This window comes from Ochlerotatus camptorhynchus, unplaced genomic scaffold (genome assembly GCF_037179485.1).
Source record: "Ochlerotatus camptorhynchus isolate MF236.1 unplaced genomic scaffold, CSIRO-AGI_Acam_v1.1 ptg000265l, whole genome shotgun sequence".
NCBI lineage: Eukaryota > Metazoa > Arthropoda > Insecta > Diptera > Culicidae > Ochlerotatus > Ochlerotatus camptorhynchus.
Window position 1 is genome coordinate 1298407 of NW_027040755.1, and position 21065 is coordinate 1319471.

Consider the following 21065-nt stretch of genomic DNA (forward strand, 5'->3'; position numbering starts at 1 on the left):
GAGTTTAAAGTGGCTCTCGAGCTGTCTGGTTATCTCCTTTCTCTTCTCCTTAACTTTAGTGTCCTTTTGTGCGGGATGTCCAGGAATGTGCAGCTGACCAGAGACCCGAATCAGCCATTCTACACAGTTCAGTCGACAATGGTAAAAAGACGGTCCAATCCGATCGTCTGCTGCGTTGACGCATAGAGGACACTTATGCGTGTCAGTGTTTTTGTTCACCGCATTAGCAACTTTGCCGTCAACCATCGAGTAAAAAGCCGAAACCGTGACATTCAACCTCAATCCTTGCTAAATCAAAAAAAAAGTGCAATGAGAATAAGAAATGTTTATAATATGAGAGATAATACCTCGTTTTCAACGACTAGGGGTTCTTCCGCGATATGGTCAACCTCTGCAAAAAACTTGCCGAACAGATCCCTTGTTACACAATCAGTCTCTTTTTGCCAGCTCATAGACTTAGCTCGGCAAAATTTATCCGATTGTGGGTTGGGATTTGTCCACAGTTTTTCCCCCGATCTGGTCTCCAAAATTAGCGGGAGCACGCATTCGGTGAGCAACGATTTATCCTTCGTCATAATTCCTTTCTGGCTGTACTGGCTGAAACCGGTAGCAGAGTCTACGCCAGCCGACAGTAACAAAACACAATCCACGTCACCGTCCATCATGATCACAGCCTCCTGAACTTCCTCCAAGCTAAGTAATCTCTCGATAATATTTACGACCATGTCTCTTAGAGCTACCCTACAGGTTAAAACTCCGTTGTCCCAAATCGGAGGATCATACGCCGGAATGATGGCATCTCGATGCTGCATTGCCTCCTCCCACGGAACTAAGCAGTTCCTACCATAAATGGACTTGCTATACTTTCTAATACTGGCGTACTTTCTCCGTGTCAGGCCCAATCGAAGCGACTTCTCTGCTGTTGGTTTGACAAGCTTCTCTTGCCTTGCCTTCTTCAAAGCTTTGCATGCCCATTCCTCTCCGCGTATCCTCAGCTTTCGGAGCATTTTTGCCATACTTGGAGACAAGCTATGCATGCTACATAGTTTTTCAGCTGCCCGCAGCAATTTCTCCAAAGGCTCTGTATCGGCTAAAGCTTTGCTTTGCTTGCTCTTCAAGCTTTCAGAGAGATCTTCGAAGCATTTATTTTTCGGACCACGTTTTCTCTTCGAAATTGGGGCGACCTATTTCAAAAGTAAGAACGTGCAGGGCATCCTTGATAATGACACACTTAACGCAACAAACATTTACCAGGTTTAACTATTCTACTAGAAAAACTCTACCTACATAGTCAACAACCATAGAATTGGCAAAACAAATTGTCAATTCAATGAAAATAATAGAATGTGTTTTAAATAATAATATATCTTACCACGAACGTTTCATCGAGCCATCTCCGGTATTTCTCATAAAATTTTCGTTTCCCATGCGACAATTTCCAGCGGTAGCGGAAGTTTCGAATCCACGTTGTAACAGCAGGCAACAGTTCTTTCCGATTGCTCACACCTTCTGCGATAAGCTCCTGAATTAAACACTCGCGATCTTGCTTTGAACGGAGATAGAGGTCCACAACTTTTTCGTTCCTCATTTTAACAAAAAAAAACACACACCCACACTTGAGCAATCAACTCAGGAAACTGTGCAGCATAAAACGCATTTCCGAGTTTTTGACACATCATTCATCTTCTTTTCTATTTACATGAGCAAGCGTCTTATTCGCCTTGACGACAGTAGCGTGCTGCCATCTGGTTTAAGTGAGATGAAAAGAGAGAAAGGATGTTTGTTTACATTCCTCCTCACACCGGATACCGGTTTTCAATTCCTTGGATTTTTGCATGAGGCAGCATGGCTTTTGAATGTCTTTATCGAAGTGGATGATTGGTATGGAGCGTTATTTAAAAAAAATCAAGTTAAACGGAAAAAGGGGCGAATCAAGCCACTGCTCGATTTTGAAAATTAAAGGGGATACCGGCATTCGATTTCTTGGACTTTTTACATAAAGGTGCATGGTTTTTGAATGTCTTAATCGAATTTGCGGATCGTTGTAGATCGATATTTTGATAAATTTCAACTTTTAAGGGGAAAACGGGTGAATTAGGCTACTTCTCCAATTTGGATATACTGATGGGACACCGATACTGGATTCCTTGGACTTTTTTTTACATAAAGTAGCATGGTTTTGAATGTATTTATTGAAGTTGTGTATTTTTATAGATCGAAATTTCAAAACGTTTCAACTTCAAGAGCAAAACGGGCGTTTTGGGCGACTTCTCAATTTTTGAAAGTAAAAAGAATACCGGTAATCAATTCCTTGGACTTTTTTTTACATAAGGTAGCATGGGTTTTGAATATCTTAATCGAATTTGCGTTTGCGTTTGTCTTGTTATAGAATGATATTTACAAAAATTCCAACTTTTAGGGGATTACGGATGAATTAGGCAACTTCTCGATTTTGCATGTTAAAGGAGATACTGGTTCTCGATTCCTTGGACTTTCTTACATAAGGTAGCATGGTTTTGAATGTCTTTATCGAAGTTGTGGATTGTTATAGATCGAAATTTAAAAATATTTCATCTTATAGGGGAAAACGGTTGATTTGGGTCACTTCTTGATCTTTGACGTTGAAGGGATTACCAGCATTCGATCCCTTGGACTTTTTTTACGTAAGGTAGCATGGGTTTTGACTGCCTTTATCGAAGTTTTGGATTGTTATTGATCGATATTTTGAAAAATTTCAATATTTAGGGGGAAACGGGTGAATTAGGCCACTTTTTGATCTTTAACATGAAAGGGGATAACGGCATTCGATTCCTTGGACTTTTTTACGTAAAGCAGCTTGGTTTTTGAATGTCTTTATCGAAGTTTTGGATTGTTATTGATCGATATTTTGAAAAATTTCAATATTTAGGGGAAAACGGGTGAATTAGGCCACTTTTCGATCTTTAACATGAAAAGGGATAATGGCATTCGATTTTTTGTACTTTTTTACGTGAAGCAGCTTGGTTTTTGAATGTCTTTATCGAAGTTTTGGATTGTAATTGATCGAAATTAAAAAAATGCAACTTATAGGGGAAAACGGGCAATTTGTGCCACTTCTCGATCTTTGACGTTGAAGGGGCTACCGGCATTCGATTCCTTGGACTTTTTTACGAAAGGTATCATGGGTTTTGACTGCCTTTATCGAAGTTTTGGATTGTTATTGATCGATATTTTGAAAAATTTCAATATTTAGGGGAAAACGGGTGAATTAGGCCACTTTTCGATCTTTAACATGAAAGGGGATAACGGCATTCGATTTCTTGGACTTTTTTACGTATAGCAGCTTGGTTTTTGAATGTCTTTATAGAAGTTTTGGATTGTTATTGATCGAAATTAAAAAAAAAATCAACTTATAGGGGAAAACGGGCAATTTGTGCCACTTCTCGATCTTTGACGTTGAAGGGGTTACCAGCATTCAATTCCTTGGACTTTTTTACGTAAGGTAGCATGGTTTTTGATCGCCTTCATCGAAGTTGCGGATTGTTATTGATCGATATTTTGAAAAATTTCAATTTTTAGGGGAATGCGGGTGAATTAGGCCACTTTTCGATCTTTGACATGAAAGGGGATAACGCTATTCGATTCCTTGGACTTTTTTACGTGAGGCAGCATGGTTTTTGAATATCTTTATTGAAGTTGCGGATTGTTATAGATCAATATTTCCAAAAATTTCAACTTATAGGGGAAAACGGGTGAATTGGGCCACTTTAAGATTTTTGACATCAAAAAGGATACTGGCATTCGATTCCTTAGACTTTTTTACGTAAGGTACAATGGTTTTTGAATGTCTTTATCGAAGTTGCAGATTGTTATAGATTGATATTTTCAAATATTTCTCATTTATAGGGGAAAAAGGGAGAAATCGGACGTTTCCTGCCATTTTTCCGGAAAAGGGTTGGCACCATGAGATTCCCCGGAATTTTTTACATAAGATTCACTATCTTCCGTAAGCTGAAAACCCGTTTCTGAATTGCGTCTGTTTTTTTGCTCGAAATAAGCCACTGTGCATCGGTGGGAAGAGTAGCGTACCTATTCGAAATAGGTACACTCAAGCTACCCTCACCGCTGTTCTTCTTCTCCGTTTTCTCTCGGAGCCTGTTCCGGGAGCGCTGTCTTCCCATCACACGAAGCGACCGACACTACTGACGACGCGATTAAACTGCGAATGTTTGGAACAAACTAGAAACTTTAGAACAACTCGACAGAGCGAGCAAAGACCGAACTGTACTGCTTGACGTTCAAGCAGAGAATGATGACTTCAACGAGCTTAGGTACTTCATATTTATACCTGCTAACCTATCAAAATTCTCTAACTAATGAGATTCTGTTTACATACGAACTATCACGCTTCACGCTCACTTGATTCTACTCATTATTTATTCAACACTAACTCTATCTACTACATTCTTCCCCTCTTCTACTCTCCTTAATTGAGGAAGGGGGGCATTATATCCACCCATTTGGGGGAATTTTATCTACCCTCTCGGGGGACTTTCATCTACCATCTCAGAGATATTTCATCCATGAGGTCATGGCAATTCCAACTATTTAAAAATTTCCTCAGTCCATCCATCAAGTCATGGCAATTCTAATAATTCTAAATTTCTTCAGTCCATCCATCAGGTAATAGAAATTCTTAGCTACCATCCGTTCCAGAATTACCAGGTCATAGTAATTCTATCTACCATCCATCAGGTCATGGTAATTCTTTCTACCATCCATCAGGTCATGGTAATTTTTTCAAAATAATTCTTCGGTTCTTTAGTCATTCCACTATCGTACACTTTTTATTTAATATTGAGTTCAGTCTCTCACTTGCACTCTTTATTTTTGTCAAAAAAGGAACGAGAGATTCGACCCAACGATATAGTTCAACCCAATAAGTTACTTTAAGTAAATTGCATATTCTCAAATTTACGTGAATTAAACTTAATTTTGGGTAGAATATACTTAAGAGTAGGTATTTTGTTTTACTGGTGTTAAATGGAAACTACTATAAGAGATTTACTCAAATTTGGGTTATTGGACTGAACCCTGGAATTGAGGGAAAAGTACTTTATTTTGGGTAGTTTTCCGTCTCCGTTAACTGTTTTTAGTTAATTACTGGCTTTGCTCATGCTTCCGAAAAATATTCCTGTATTTATTAAGCAGCCAGCGTTCGTAAGGAAACCGTTAGAGTAAACTCATTTCTATTCATACCATGCTATTAAGGATGTTTTTAGGACCACTAAAAAACGTTTAAAAAAAAATAATAAAACCCTTCCCACTAACTAAAACGTCACCCTTCCCACTAACTAAAACGTCCTTCCCGTGACAACCGTAGAGACAGTGATGGAAAAGTTCACGATAACTCACTATGACTCGTGAACTTTGCCCATGGTGAACTTCGTTAAATATCGCGAACTTTTCCAACACTGCGTAGAGATGCAGCTAGGGTAAACGCTCCTATAGTTGCGGTACGTTAGAAGCGTTAGGTTCCTATAGTTGTGTATGGAGACTCCGTACACAACTATAGGAACCTAACGCTTCTAACGTACCGCAACTATAGGAGCGTTTCCCCTACTTCCGTTCCCTTCCGAAGGCAATGAAAAGTTTTGATTTGATATTTTTTGCATTCCTGGTCGGTTTGCATTTTTGTATATTATAATCAACTAGTGTATGTCTAGTGTGTAGTGTTGACTCCTAATAAGTTGTTACTTCACATAAAAATTATTGAATTTATAACAAGTTAGCAATCAAAGTCACCATCAGCAATAGTTTCATCGATTTCAAAATGTTCGCTGCCGTCAGTAGCTTGCGCTTCGCTGTCTACTGCATCTACTTCGCTCACACTTGGCATCGTAAGATTACTACTCTTCACCGTTTGCTCCTTCGTCGCTAGCAACATCTCCAGTGGAGATACCTTCAAGTATTCAACCACTTCAGCCGGCAAGGAATTAACGAACCAATCCAATAACCCATCAAGGTTCGTACCCAATTCCTCTAGGCCTTCCTCTCCGGCTTCGGAAAGCTGCAAAGCCAGTTGAGCATACAGGTCATACAAGCGTTTATCGAAATGTTGGAGATTTGCCTGCGTCGAGAATGATCCGTTCATCGTAGTTGAATTGTGAGAAAATCGTCCCCCGATGGTTCGGTTCTTGAGTGCTTCATTGATCTGCTCCGCTCGTGATATTACACTCTCCGGAATCCGGACACATCGAGCTAGGGAAATACCGTAGTTCTTGACGCTGGTCTTCCCTTCGGCAACCGTGTATTTGTAGCGGAGACGTTCGAATCCATCCACGTCCAAGACTTCCGTTTGCAAGCAGAGACGTGAAACGTTGTGCATGTGTTCCAAAGGGCGCAACATTTCATGACAATGAGTGGTCAAGTAAATGAATGGCCTTCGCACAGCAGCTAGACTTTTGCAGGCAACTCCGTCTTGAAAGCCAACGAAGCCTACTATGCGTTCCAACAGTTTCCACCTTGGTCCACTTAGGTCCGGAGATTGCGTATCACCGAAGAGTTCATCGATCACTACCAAGCTGTTCACCGTCAATGTATGGGCGATGATTTCCAATTTCCGAAGCATTCGCGAAGAATTCGATAGATCGTGCTCAATGTTTTCTGCCGCTCCGAAGACCGCCATCAGACGATCAGCTATACGAAACTCCGCCCTTGCCGCTGGAACATAGCAACCTAACTGGGCCATGATCTGCAAGAGGCAAATCGTCTTCATGTAGACCGTTTTGCCGCTCATATTCGGACCGGTGACGATAAATACGTTGTACTCGTGAGTTGCGATCTGGAATTATTGAATAATGGTTATTCGGGAAACGCACTTGTGAGTCATAAAGTGTGTTTACAATGTTATTTTTTACGACTTTGTCAATCTCTCCGTACGCTTCGAGCAATGGATGGCGCGCCGATACTATTTTTGTAGATCTTCCAAAAGTTGGTCGGCAAAGCTCCTTATCCTGACTGACAACTGCCAGCGATTGCATTACATCCAGGTCAGTAACATTCGCAACCAGCGCGTAGATCGATTCCACGTGTTCCCGTATGTCTTCGATCAACTGCTTGATGACGCTGAAGCTAACCATCTCGATTTCCTTAACGATTCCGTTGATCCGTTCGTTGTAGGCCTGGAGTGGGCCAGTAGTCAGATAGTATCGTTGGCCTGAACGACTGAGCACGTTGAACGTCCTTGGAATGGAAGGACCGGCATCCTTGAAAGTAACCTGGATGTGAAATCCCATCGATTTCGTGAAGGTCATTTTCAGTAGCATTCTGAATTCTTTCGTCAGACCGGCGACATATTCTATAAAAAATGATTTTAGTAAAAAATATTGAGGCAACGAAACTTAAATCTACCGCGAATCTCATCGATCACTTCCGAGTACAGACTGCGAAGGATGTCCAAAGTTGAAGAAACTTTCGACTTCACCAAAAACAATCTATGATAGTCGGAAGTATGTGCTTTGGCGCTTTCCACATCCAGAACCGTACAAATCTGATCGTACAGCTGTTTGTATATATCGCTTGATATAGTTTGCTTCGTTTCCCGCAGAATGGAACATTCTGCATTTTGAAGAAGGGAACCTAGCTCTGGAACGCATCGCAAAGCGTTTTTCAGCGTGTTTGCTTGATTCAGCACATGGATTGTGTTCTGCTTCGTAGTTTTCTGGGAAATTATTTTATCGTTAGTTAATGATCGTTAAAAATTGCTCAACCGCTTACTAAGTTATCGACGTCTACGGATAGTTTCATAAGTCCACCAATATCAACCAGATCCCGCAGAATCCGTTGTATTCCGCTAAGCAGGTCATTCTTCGCGAGCATCTCGGCAACACAATTTAGTCGAGTTTCCAACACCTCTCGACTGCTACTCGGCTCCAGTAAATTTGCCCTCAGATGTCTTTTTCCCACGCTCGTAATACAGTGATTCAGCAATCGATACAGCGAATGCTTCTCATTCACCCTTTGCAACGAATAGATCAACTCCAAATGTCCAATACACTCCACATCGATCGCAAGGGTATTGTTCTTACTCAAGTAGCGAAACTGAAGCGACTTGGGTGCAATTCGCAGCAGATTGCTTTCAAAGCAATGGCGAAGCAATGCTCCGACCGCTGCCAATCCGTAGTATTTAGAACGGATCGCATCTTTCAACGTTTGATAACCCGAACAGCACAGGCTTTCCATGTACTGCAATGCAAAGCAATCGTTGAAAAAGCTTCTGGGAAGACTTACAATCTGAACTTCCGGCAGGATCTGCCGGATTACGGTCGGTAGAGTAGAGGATCGAGTGTTTAGCGAGTGGTCGTTGAAAAATACCTATCATAGAGGGAATTTCAGCCCCATGAAAACTCATTGTTCTGATTCATAACAATCCCATTAACCTACCATGACCGGATTAAGTGCCTGCAGTGACGTGAGAATATTCGAGTACCAAAAGTTGTCGCTGAATTGGGACATCTGCAACACCGGAGTCGTAATGTCGATACCGGCTAGACCGATCTCGAGCGTTGCATAGCCACGCCCCTCAGCGACGGCACAGATTGGGTACGGTTCGTTGGCGGCCACCGTTTCGTTGAGCGTGTCATGAATGCTTTCAGTTGCGTGGTTTTAGGTTAAGATTCAGATTGTTTAATTTGCATGGAACTTACCTTCTGCTAACAGTTCGACTTGTACTCGGCCGGAGATCGATATGGCGGAAAACCTGTGGCTTGGGCAGTGGTTCCACTGGTCGGTCGATACGGGATTTGATGAAATTCATCACGTGATTTATCTTTTTCTAAGGTAAGCACGTGCGCGAATAGATACATGTTCAAACTGACAATGTAGATTCGCTTGCTTTGATATCGCTCGCGCAAAACGGAATAAAACGCCATGCTTTCATTCTTTGCTTTCATGGCATGTGTATGTCGCAAATGTATATTTTTCTGTTTTCTTTTCTTCTTCATTAGAGAACAATAATACTTATCTTTACAAAACATGGTATTCAATTTTACAGTGTTGGTTTGCTCTTACCCTTTCTTGCATGTGTTTTCTGTTTTACTTTTCCCACTGCGTTCATTTGGTTTGTTTGTGTGGTTGTTGTTGTTATTGGTTGCTTTCAAAATTAAGATTATTTAAACAACATTGCCTCGATTTCATTCCACATCATTCAACCAATCAATCGTACATTGCACTTCCGGCTCTTTTTCTTATTTCTTGCTTTGTTTTACCTATCTTCTAATGCTTCCTGTTCTGCTTTATTTTAGCTCAGAATTGTTTAAGTTTTGCTTTGCATCATCAATGTTGAAATTTTACACAATTGTCCTCTGCAGTTTGCTTTCTTTCCACTTATTAGAATGAGTAAGACTTTCATATTGTTTGTTTGGTTTTTTTCATAGCACAATCAGATATAATTTACAATTGTTACCCTAATAACTTGATCGTTTTCTCCGGAATGTTTTCAAGATGGCTGCTCCTAGCAGCGCTCGCTTTGTCTTTTCTCGTTCTCCCAAGAGAAAGTTGACGTTGAAGTTATTGTGATGTACTTCATTTGGTTGTTAGCATTTTTATTTTCGAAAATTGCAAGTTGATTTACATGGAAAATGCCTTCGCAATTATTCGTCAGATGTTTCATTGTTCATAAGAAAGTGAGTGAAATGCTTTCAAGTTCTAGTAGTTCGCTGCTCTTCTGTGTGTTTGTCTGTATGTGTGTCGGGGTGAATGTATTTGTTTATTACTTTGACTTTCTAAACGCGTGTCATGGATTTGGTTTCGTTACTCCTCTCTCCGAATGAGGTTGAAAGTTTATACTAACTAAGCGGTATTTGATTAATATCTGTGTTTGTAATTTACTCGAAACTTAGCTTGAGTATATTTTACCACCTTTGGATTACGGTTGTTGTTTTTTTTTTATCTAGATAAGCCGACATTATCAATCATTGTATTTTGTATTTCTAGTGTCATTGTTTTAGCGTAAAAACTAATAAGCGTTTAGTTGTTTGATTTTCTCCCTTCTTACTCAGACAATCTGTGTCATGGTTGTTTTCACTAAAGCGAAATGCACAAGCCAAAAATTATATCATCTCAAAAGCTGTGGAGTATTTACGATAGATTAGTAATTGAAAAAAAAAATAGTGTCGAAAAAAGCAATTCCACTCCTATAATTGCATGTTAAATGTGGTTTTGTTTACAGTTGTGATTTTATTTTATTTACGGATAACTGTCCTTGTTTCGCATATTTTGTCGTATGTTCAAGCTTTTCTTGCTATTGTTTCAGTACTGTTGAAATCTGAATTCTCCCTTTGTTTGATAAGATCGTATAAAATCGTTCAGAATCGGATTTACCAAATAAATAAGTGATCGAACCTTGATCCTATGTAGTTAGCCAGTTGCTCCTCCTGTTTCGCACTGTTTATTTTGATGTTCATGTGTGTGTGTGTATCAATGTGTGTTTGTGTGTTCGTGCAGCTGTTGTTCATTTATATATTTCGATTCTGTATGTGTGTATGAATGTGCGTAGCATGCATGATTCAAAGTCAACTATGTTAATCAGCGCATGGTAGTAGCTGGTTTACTTCGATGCGTTATCATAATTGCAGTAAATATGACGTTTGTGGTAAAATTGGCTAGTTTGCTTTGTTTGGTGAACGGTTTTGTCTATTAAAAACTTTGCTACAACTTTCCTTCCAACTTCGTGCCGGTATTATCTTCTCCACTATGTTAACGAGTATTTCGGTCTGCTTTTTGTCTGTGTTTTGCCTGTTTCGGATCTACGTACTTTAAACCTTACCAACCCTGTTTGCGTTATTAATTTATGGTTTTGGTTTACCCAAGTCTTTCAAATTTTGTGTGTTTTACTAATAATTATTTTTTTGATCTTGCGCTGAAAAGTTTTAGGTTAGAGAATACGTTTCCAATAACTATGGTAGAAATTGAAAATGATTTAGTTACACCTTAACACGTTATATAAAGCCGAATTGACTTAAAGTCCTGCTTGTCGTTTGGAGCTCGCTTTCAACTTTCCGGAGATCATAGGTTCATCTTTTGTCATGATTCGGGCGATGGATGAGTTTTGAATGTCGAAAATCAATTCCTTCGGTATGTCTCAATGGAGGGGATTTTCTACTTATGTGGATCGGATTTGGAGATCAAACAGGTTTATGAAATGAAAATACATATGCTTGATAAGAGCTCTAGTGTTTCCTTCATAGGCTTATAGTTGCAGTTAGGTGTTATTCCTCATTTGGCTTAGGGTTTTACCTCCGCTCGGCAAACTCGCCTACTCGCTCGCCTGCTTTGTTGCTTAGTTTGAGACCTGATCTGTGGTTTCATCACTCGTTGTGTTAGGTTGGACAAAGCGCGTGGAATCGCTGGTAGGAGCAAAAGGATCAGTACTAGCAGTAGATACGGATAGCGTAATAGTGTCGCTAGTAGGTTCTGCATCTGCCGCCACCACCGACGGTGACGAGGGTTCTGGCTGCTGTTGTTGAAGCGGCACATTTTTGGACTGGGACTCGACCGAATCGTCACCGTCGAGGGAAATGGTGTTCGGTAAATCCTATCAGAGAAATAACTCTCATACTAGCGCACTACCGGACATTGCCGCCGTCCGTTCGGTGGTTCGCTCACGGTCGCGTTCGGTTGACTCGGAGCTGTAATAAAACGAACAATACTGTACTCTTCACTACCTTAAATGACAATATCAAATCCCGAAGCCTACCTTGATCGCACGGTTTTAATTTCGATCTCGTCGGACGATACCGAATTTTTGTTGGATGATGTGGCTGATGAACGTCGAGCCTTACCAAGGCTGGAATTGTCGTAGAACGTCTCCGGCTCTATGTCCGATTCCTGAAACGATCAGATCCATTAGTCCGATGTTCGCCCTCCAGCTCAAATAATGAAGCTCACGTGTTTGTTGTAGTTGACCCGGTCACTGGAATCCGAGCCGCACGATATGCTCTCGGCGACCGTTGTCGTGGAAACCTTGTTGTTGTGTTGATTCGTTGGACTCGCCAGCGCCGCCGGATAGCGCTTCGAACATACTTGCGCCTGAATGTGCTCGCAGATACGTCGGAAGCGACGAATGTTGCCAGAGATCAGCGTGAACGTGATGGCGAACAGCATATCGTTCACATCGCCCTGCTTGCAGATCGTATTGATATCGACCTGTATCCGCACGTGCCGCTGGAACATGGTGGGCCCAGTGCTACCGCGCTTGTACTCCACCCGGAACGACATCGGTGACAGGACGCTGTGGGACAATTCGGTCATCTAGTTGGCATAAGAAAAAAAAAAGAATGTAGCATTAGAAATCACCCATCAGCGATGCCAACAATTCAGTTTAAATAGGACACATCCTGTCAAACAGATATAGTTTGAAATATTTAAGTTTTTTTAGATATCATACAGTTTTATCAAGTTTTTCGTTCAAAAGTATTATAACCTGCACAGTATGATTAAGATGCTTCTTACACTTTAAATTTTCATATTTATTATGGGTATGGGAAAAGTTAACCTAACTGATGTTGAGTACTTGTAATACAACAGTACGTTTCAGGTCAATGGACCCATCGCAAATCTTGCCGTCAATGGTAATGATATATACCTCTGTTGTTTTCTACCAATATTATTTTAAATGTGTGGGGCCTTCTTATGCCTTCGCTATCTTCCTTTGTTAATTTATTGGAGATATTAGCTGGTTCTTATTTGAAGTTAAACATTTACTCAAGTTTTACAAGTCTAAGATCTCGCAAAAAAAAAATCAATGTCTTAAAGGTTCGAACTCCAAGTCCTAGATCTAGAAAATTTTCAAAATGCCAGAAAGAATGAAGTCTCAGTCATTTCAATGATTTCAAGAAGTGATGGCATAATCCTCACTCAAACGATATTTTGTCGCTTCCAGAGGCTCCCAATGTCACGCTTAATGATTGTAATTGTAATGATTGTACAGGTTCTTTTGATATTGCGATACTATTCACAACATGTAAAATTGTAGCTATGAGTTTACTCACACCAAAAATAATTCCGTTGCACATCGTTTTCTTAGAAAGATAAAGCATAGTTTGCTATCTCTCTCATTACTCTTCACAGATGGCACACACGAAGTCACTGTTGGCAGCAGTGATGAAAGTTTCGGTTCGTGTTCGGGTGTAAAGCAAACCCCACACCCATCAATATATTGATGCGAAGGGGAATTATTGACAATAATATTGATGATGTGAATTCAGAAATATTGTCAATCTCGATGTATTGACGTCAATATAGAATGTATTGACAATACGATTATTGTCAATAAAAGCAATCGTGTAGGGTCCACTTAAAGCAAAAATCTTGATGCCGAAACTCACCATAGTTTGGTGAATATTGTAGCTGGTTAGTTTGTTTGCATGATATAAGAGCTACCGTACCACAGCTTGTAATATCATTCGCTGTTGTTTGTTTGTTGATGTTTGTCAAATGAGATTATGTTCATTGGTGCGATTGGATCATTTTATATTTTCACAACTCTGATTTCAAGATCACAATCTTAAACTCATTCACATAACATATGTGGAACTTCATGCAAAATAGATGACTACAAGTTGACCCCTTTTTTGTGTTGCCTCAGTGGTATAACTGGCATAGTTGGACATCAATCTGTCAAAACAAAATTTTCGTGATATCGACACTCAGCGTTCATAAGGACCAATGTCGAAAACGTAAACCATAGCTTCTTTCGTAAATTTCTCGTAGCTCAAAGTCACTCAATGTAAGCCACCAAATCTATCGGATAGGAGAACTCTCGCTCTACACAATCATCGAGGTGGTTTACTTGAGTGAGTTTTCATTCTCGAGAAATTCTCCGAGAAAGTAATTGTTTACGTTTGCGACATTGGCCCTTGTGAAAGAAAAGCAGATATAAGGTTGCATGCTCAGTAAGCATTGATGTTGACGGCGACTCTGCAATCTTTACTCTTTACCCGGCGAATTGTCAATTGTCAAGATAATGCGCAATGAGTGTAAATAGGTGAGGCCCAGAGAATTTATCGTCTCTTTCGTTCATCCGCTTGTTATAATGGTTGACAGAGTTTGCTGTTTACAGCTCATTTGAAAATGCTTTTTTCGACTAGCGACAGGGTGCTCTTCAAAGGATATTTTCGCTAGTATTTTCTAGTCGATCAGAAGTCAATCAAGAGCGTTGTTAAACAGTAATTTACCTTTTTTCAGATGCAATATTTCTACGTCTCTTCAACCTGGTTGAATTGCATTTGATTGATGACGAATATTATGTTAATTGAATGCAATGTAAAGGGTGATACGGTCAAAATTTGGTCAATATCTACTTGACGTATTTCTTTCAATTTTGCATTTAAAAAACCTGAACACCCCTCATTTTGAAGGTGTGTGTGTGTAGAATGTTGCTCCTATTTTGATTTTGGAATTCACTCTTCAGTTGTCAAAATGCCGTCCAAGCAAGAAGAGCAGCGTATCAAAATTTTGCTCGCGCATCGCGAAAATCCGAGCTACTCGCACGCAAAGTTGGCAAAATCGCTAAAAGTTGCCAAATCAACCGTTACAAATGTAATTAAAGTGTTTGGGGAACGTTTGTCGACAGCCAGGAAGTCTGGATCGGGGGGAAATCGAAAACCGGAAGCCGCTGAGACGACAAAGAGAGTTGCCGGTAGTTTCAAGCGAAACCCTAACCTCTCTCTCCGAGATGCCGCAAATAAGCTGGGTGTATCGTCTACAACCGTGCATCGAGCCAAAAAACGAGCCGGACTATCGACTTACAAGAAGGTAGTGACTCCAAATCGCGATGATAAACAAAATACGACGGCCAAAGCGCGATCCCGGAGGCTGTACACGACGATGCTGACGAAGTTTGACTGCGTGGTGGACGACGAAACCTACGTCAAAGCCGACTACAAGCAGCTTCCGGGACAGGAGTTTTATACGGCAAAAGGAAGGGGAAAGGTAGCAGATGTTTTCAAGCACATGAAACTGTCAAAGTTCGCAAAGAAATATCTGGTTTGGCAAGCTATCTGTACCTGTGGCTTGAAAAGCAGCATTTTCATAGCTTCCGGGACTGTCAACCAAGAAATTTACGTGAAAGAGTGTTTGAATAAACGTCTGCTGCCTTTCCTGAAGAAACACGGTTGTTCCGTACTGTTTTGGCCGGATTTGGCATCTTGCCATTACGGTAAAAAGGCCATGGAGTGGTACGCCGCCAACAACGTGCAGGTGGTTTCCAAGGACAAGAACCCTCCCAACACGCCAGAGCTCCGCCCAATTGAGAAATACTGGGCTATTGTCAAGCGGAACCTAAAGAAGACCAAAAAAACTGCTAAGGGCGAGCAGCAGTTCAAGGCAAACTGGCTTTCTGCGGCGAAGAAGGTGGACAAGGTGGCTGTACAAAATCTGATGGCAGGGGTCAAGCGTAAGGCCCGGCAATTCGGATTTGGAAAAGCGGAAGCCTAACTGAATATTTTTCCTGAATTTTATACTAATTGAACTTGAAAAAGAAATTTAATTTGATTTTTTAAATAAACGATTTCACCGATTTACGCGCGTTTTCCCTTGACCAAATTTTGACCGTATCACCCTTTAATGCTAACAATTCGAAGGTTTTGCTGCTGCTCTCTGGACTTAAAGATGTATGCACTTAACTCCAAATTTGAACAGTCGTATTTTTTTCTCAAATGAAACCTTATGAAATCAATGATTGATGCAATTGGTTACAAAAGAAATGTCAAAAGAAAAGATTGTACGTACATTTTGACGTAGGACTAAGTCTGTGATTTCTATATGGGGGCTACACTTTGTGAAAGCCGAAAATGGAACAAGTAACAAATTTATGAAAGATTTTGAACGTTAATAACTCAGCTTCCCCTGGACCAATTTCTAGAATGTTATCACTAATCGATCAGAAATATTCCTACGCATCTGTGAAATTTAAGACCTTAATATTTTTCAAAATACTATTTAAAATTGCACGAATTTGCAACTGTTGCTATAATAATTAAAATTATCACCGATTGCCAGCGAAAAGCGATTTCCCTAACACAGATTTCAAAGTTGAAATCCATCTGGTTTCACCAAACGGTGTTTATTCAATCACCGCCTGGTGAGTGGTGGTGTTCTCCAGTACACAACGAAAGGCTGCCTGCAAGTAGCAAGCACAGGTCTGATATACACTCTAACCACTACACAGCCCACATGAGCATCCATAGAGGGAGGAAGAAGCTGCACCTCTATTGATCGGAATCAGTAGCTCTTCGTGAGTCGCTGTGGGCCATCTATGTCAAGCGCGTCATACTAAAGACTATTAATAGAGAGAACCCCGCTCAAATTCCCACTCCTACACAAAACACAAGCTCCTGCTGCAGTTAAAAAATAACATTTATTATATAAGACCACGTAGTCCTACATCACCATTGCGTACAACCCCATGGGGCTGTCCCTTGTAGTTTTTATTCAAAATTTTCCTCAGAGATAAAAATTGAAAAAAAATGAATCCGCGCAAATTTAGAGTTAGAAGAAAGGAACGCGTGGGGTTTCCAAACTTTTTTGGAAATTTCAGAAAAAAAACAATACGTTTTGATATCAAAATTGGGCTGTAAATAGTTGGGTGACTGGTCATCGCATAAAAAATCGGCAAATAATGTCTACTTTTTTAATGCAAACGTTAATATTTTGCTGTGTGAAGCTAGCTATATTATTATAAATACAGAAAGTATATTGTTAAGGAAATATGAAGAGATGAGTTCAGGAGTACTAAGAAGATACATAATTATAAACCACGATAGAATTATTTTAATAAAATTGAATACCCCCTTACTCATTTTACAGCTGGTATAATCAATTTGACAGATTGATGCCCTTCTATACCACTTGAAATCACTGAAATGGGGTCGATTTTAGATGATCGAGTTCCACATATGTTATGTGACTCATTTCAAAGTTCAGCAATTAAAAAAAATGCTGGTGTTGGAACTTGAAAACTTCTCATGCTCCCAAATCTTGGAAATTTCTCCTTGTCCGGAATACTAAATTTTAAATAAAACTCCCTGAATCTTGAAGATCTTTGTAAATCCAGGTTCATACAATTTTTAAATATGAAAAAAAAATCCAAGCCTCAGATTTTTTTTCAAATCTCGATTCGAGATTTTAAGTTTTGTGTCCAGGGTCTCGTTTATCTGTTTTATGGAAAAATTAAAATCCCTTATAATTTGCTCCATAATAGTCCTGAAAATCTTTGACAGAACACTCTCAGGAGTCTCTCTTTATAATAGTAATAATTCTTTCAGTAATAACCTAGGAATTCCCTGAAAAATACTCCGGAAATCACTTGGAGTTCTCCGCAGCTGATATTTCCATGGAATTGTCATAGGAATTCCTTTTAAGTTCTGCTTAGAATTTCCATTAATTCTATGAAATGCTCCTATGAATTTTTCACAAATTATATCCGTAATATCTTTGAAAAACTCTTTGGAATTCTTTTGATATTTTCACCACAATTTCGTTGGTACTATCCTCGGAATTCATCTCCCGTGGAATACTCCCTTGCTTTGCCATGAAGTTCTAAAACAGTGTAAAACATTGTAATTATTTTCAGAATTTTCGTTGGATTACCCCCAGAATTCCATTTGAATTTCTTCTAAGAATTCATTTCAAGTTCTCCTCACATTTTTTTTTAGATTTCTTCTCTAAATTAAAGTTAGAACTTTTTTGGAATTCCTTTGAAGTTCTCCTGGAATTATTCTCAGGTTTTACTATAATATTCATTTTAGCATACTCCTAAGTATTCTGCTTGGGCCAAGACAACTTTTGATCATGAGTATCATCGGAGTTAATTTTGAGTAACTCTGAGTAGCTCGCGTTGCATATACACATACAGCTATTCCATAGCAAAAAGATATAGTGGTTCTCAGAATTTCGTAACAATTGGTAGTTTTGTTCCTTATTGCAAAATATTAGACCCGTATTTTTTCTCTCTTAGGGTCACCATTTCCATGTTCATGATGGTCCAAAAATCAATTCTTTTCTATTTTTTTTCCAAAAATGACATTTTTTTAAATTATAACTTATAATATCAAAGGAAAGGTTATTAAAAATACTTTTCAGTGTTTTTTATAGCAGAATTTTGATTGTGTTTGTTTTTATGGTTTTCATGGTTTGTAGACAATGGGTGTAACACGTTTTTATATTTTTCTTTGATAATTTAGGCTTTTCTACACAACGTATCAAACATCAGCGATGTGTTTTTCTTCGTTTTTGAGTTACGATTTTTTGAAATTATGATGTTTAGAAATTTCGCTCATTACTCCAATACGACTAGATTACCCTGCGTCTCCATTGATACATATCTAATGTAACATGGTTACATAACCAGGGTGTCGACTACCTGGAAAAACCTGGAAAGTCAGGGAATGTCAGGGAATTTTAGTGTAGGTCAGGGAAAAAATAATGTTGATCACATTGCAAAAAATCATGTGTGGGACACAGAAAAACAATCTTTGAAATTTTATCAGTGCATGACGTCAAAGTTTTTGGGAAGATCCCGGGCATCAGATCTACTCGCTGCGTTTATGGACGCCCTTGTCGGTATCTCTTCGAACAAGTTGCTGCAAGTATCGGAGTGTTGGGAGTATCAGTTGGGATGTTGTCAAATATTTGCGTGGTATCTACAATATCTTCAAAGATGTACCAACAAGACGAGCGTTTTTCACGATGTATTCTGGATCTACCATATTCCCGCTAATTTTGCGGTCTCCGATGGTTGGAAAATAGAGGCCAATCATACGAAAAATTATTCAAGGCGTCCAGAAAGATGTTAAAAACGGTTTGAATGACTCGCTGCTGATGGCTAATAGTACGTTCAGACTGCAGATTTATAACATGTTATAGCACTATCTTGTCGCCTTAACCTCAATCTACCTGTGCACCAACTCTCAAAACATAAACAATTATCAAAATATTGCTTGCAATGGCTAGTTATCGAGTTAACTAGAAGATTAAGTGTGTTTTTCAACCGATTCGAGTATGAATATGACAAAGTTGATGCACAGGTAAAAAGTGAGGTTACGCGATGCCACGGTGGTTTCTGTGTTGTAATTATTTGACAACCGTTATAACATGTTATAACTCTGTAGTCTTAAGGTGGTATTAAGCTAGCTTTCTTCAAATCAGTTGCTGTCGAAGTTGAGCCATTTCTATGCGAATTTCAGACGGACAACCCTATGGTGCTTTTTTTGTGCAACGCGATGTCTCAAATGGTTAGAGGCATTATGAAAAGGTTCATTAATATTGATCATCTGAACAATATGGCACATTTGATCAGTATGATCGCAAAAAGGAACGACTGGACGTTTTCTGGCACATGTTATTGGTCGGCGTATTCAGAACTATTGTTGGTTGTGAAAATGATTTGCTGCTTATCGCATGGCAACGCCAATGCAGAGAGAGGTTTTTCGGTAAATGCAGAATATCTTTATGAAAACATAAGGGAAGAGTCAAGGCCCAAGCGCAATGACAGCGGAACGGCAGTGGTAGCGGAAAAGCCCGATCTGAGTAAGCCTATTTGTCGGATTGAAAACTAGTTAGAATCAAATCGACTGCGATTAGGCATCTTGATGTCATTTTTGACAATTGTCAAACTTGCCGTTTCCGTTCCGCTTCCGCCCACATTGCGTTTGGGCCTTCAGTCGTAGCGCGACGTCAGATCTATGATGGTGTTACTCATGCACGCGGGTTGGAAAACTTACAAATTTTGAATGAACTTATTCAGCGAGTTCGAAAAATCGCTTTCGCTTTCCATGTAGACAAGGATCGTCGTATGAAAGAAGCTCTCGATTCCGAGAGCTCAAGATGCTCAAAAAGAAGCCGAGAGTTTGCAGGAGAAAATTGTTATGCTCAAATGATAAACATTTTTAAAAGTAATTCGAAAATAAACACATATTCAACTTGCAATATCTCGTTGTAACGTGAACTCACTGAGAGAATAAAATGTTAATGATAATTAAACTTAAATTATTTTGCCATGTCTGCGGTTATCATATGGATTTCCAGAGAGTACGAAACAGACTAATGCATGAGCAGTGCATCCTCAGGTTCGGTTGCAAAAGCAAGAATAATCACTGCTCTGTTATTTTACAGTAATTTATATGTTAAGATAAAGGATCGTCTACGGCTGTGAAATTATGAACACAAATTGAGAGCTTGGTGACATTGATTAAATATTCCTATTGCTACTTAATAATGAAAAGTGATCCTAGTTGTGAACAGTAGTTATTCATTATTATATTATAATATGTATTTATAGCCCTCGGCCTATTCACATCCTTCGTAGGTAGTCGGTCATATCTTCTGTAAAAATTGTATTAGTATCAAGTTCTGTTGTACGTGCCATGAGTATGCTATTCTTGATATTTTCGAAAGCTTACCCTGCTGCTCACTTTAAATTAACCTTAATTAACACTACGGCATAATAGAGCACATCATGTTGTAGTTTCGTAGGTTAAAATAACGAAGTTTTGTCGACTGGAATTTTTCTGAAAACCGACTGGAAAGTCAGGGTAAAGTAAAAAACACGGGTCTAATATTTTTCAATAAGGAAAAAACTACCAATTGTTACGAAATTCTGAGAACCACTATATCGTTTTGCTATAGAATGGCTGCATTTACATATGGCAACCTGATTGTTATGCTGAAACCGATACTGTCAAGCAAAGCAAATTTACGTATTTCAACAACATGTTGAACGGTGCGCTTGCAATGCTTATCCGAGAAGATATTTCGGCAATGGAAGGGCAATTTCTATTTCGTATAGCACGCGTACGAAAGCAACTACAAGCTACCCCCTCAAAATCTTGATCGAGATGTTTTGCTTTACTGCCATGCCGTTCGAGTTCTTGCAAACATTAGTCCGGATTCGGATGGACATTCCCAATTAGGATTCATGACAGTCCCAGGGGGATTCTGGACAAACCCAGGAAGGATTCCAGACGATCCCTGCGAGGATTCCAGTCAATCGCAAAAAGGATGTATAACTGTCTCAGGAGGTATTC

The 21065-nt window shown here is 39.5% G+C and overlaps 2 protein-coding genes across 2 annotated transcripts in view; both read right to left on the minus strand.

Moving 5' to 3' along the window:
- Positions 1-5765: 5765 nt before the first annotated feature.
- On the minus strand, positions 5766-8872 carry LOC135705363 (mutS protein homolog 4-like). Its single transcript, XM_065227056.1, has 6 exons — positions 8688-8872; positions 8425-8629; positions 7759-8355; positions 7393-7702; positions 6885-7339; positions 5766-6823 (listed from the first exon to the last, which is right to left on the minus strand). The coding sequence occupies exons 1-6, from the start codon at positions 8795-8797 to the stop codon at positions 5768-5770; spliced, it is 2733 nt and encodes a 910-aa protein (XP_065083128.1). The 5' UTR covers positions 8798-8872; the 3' UTR covers positions 5766-5767.
- Positions 8873-8914: 42 nt separating this feature from the next.
- The window catches only part of sff (sugar-free frosting), a 36058-nt gene continuing 23907 nt past the window's right edge, over positions 8915-21065 (minus strand). Inside the window, exons 12-14 of the mRNA XM_065227021.1 lie at positions 11929-12291; positions 11738-11868; positions 8915-11669 (exon numbers count right to left, since the gene is read on the minus strand). Of these exons, the coding sequence (XP_065083093.1) occupies positions 11594-11669; positions 11738-11868; positions 11929-12291 (570 nt within the window). The 3' untranslated portion in view covers positions 8915-11593. The remainder of the gene's footprint in view (positions 11670-11737; positions 11869-11928; positions 12292-21065) is intronic.

Coding starts and splice junctions, on each gene's coding strand:
- LOC135705363 (XM_065227056.1), bottom strand. CDS start 8,797: ATGAATTTCATCAAATCCCGTATCGACCGACCAGTGGAACCACTGCCC. Junction 8,630..8,687: donor AGTCGAACTGTTAGCAGAAG/GTAAGTTCCATG, acceptor CGCAACTGAAAG/CATTCATGACACGCTCAACG. Junction 6,824..6,884: donor AAGTCGTAAAAAATAACATT/GTAAACACACTT, acceptor CAATAATTCCAG/ATCGCAACTCACGAGTACAA.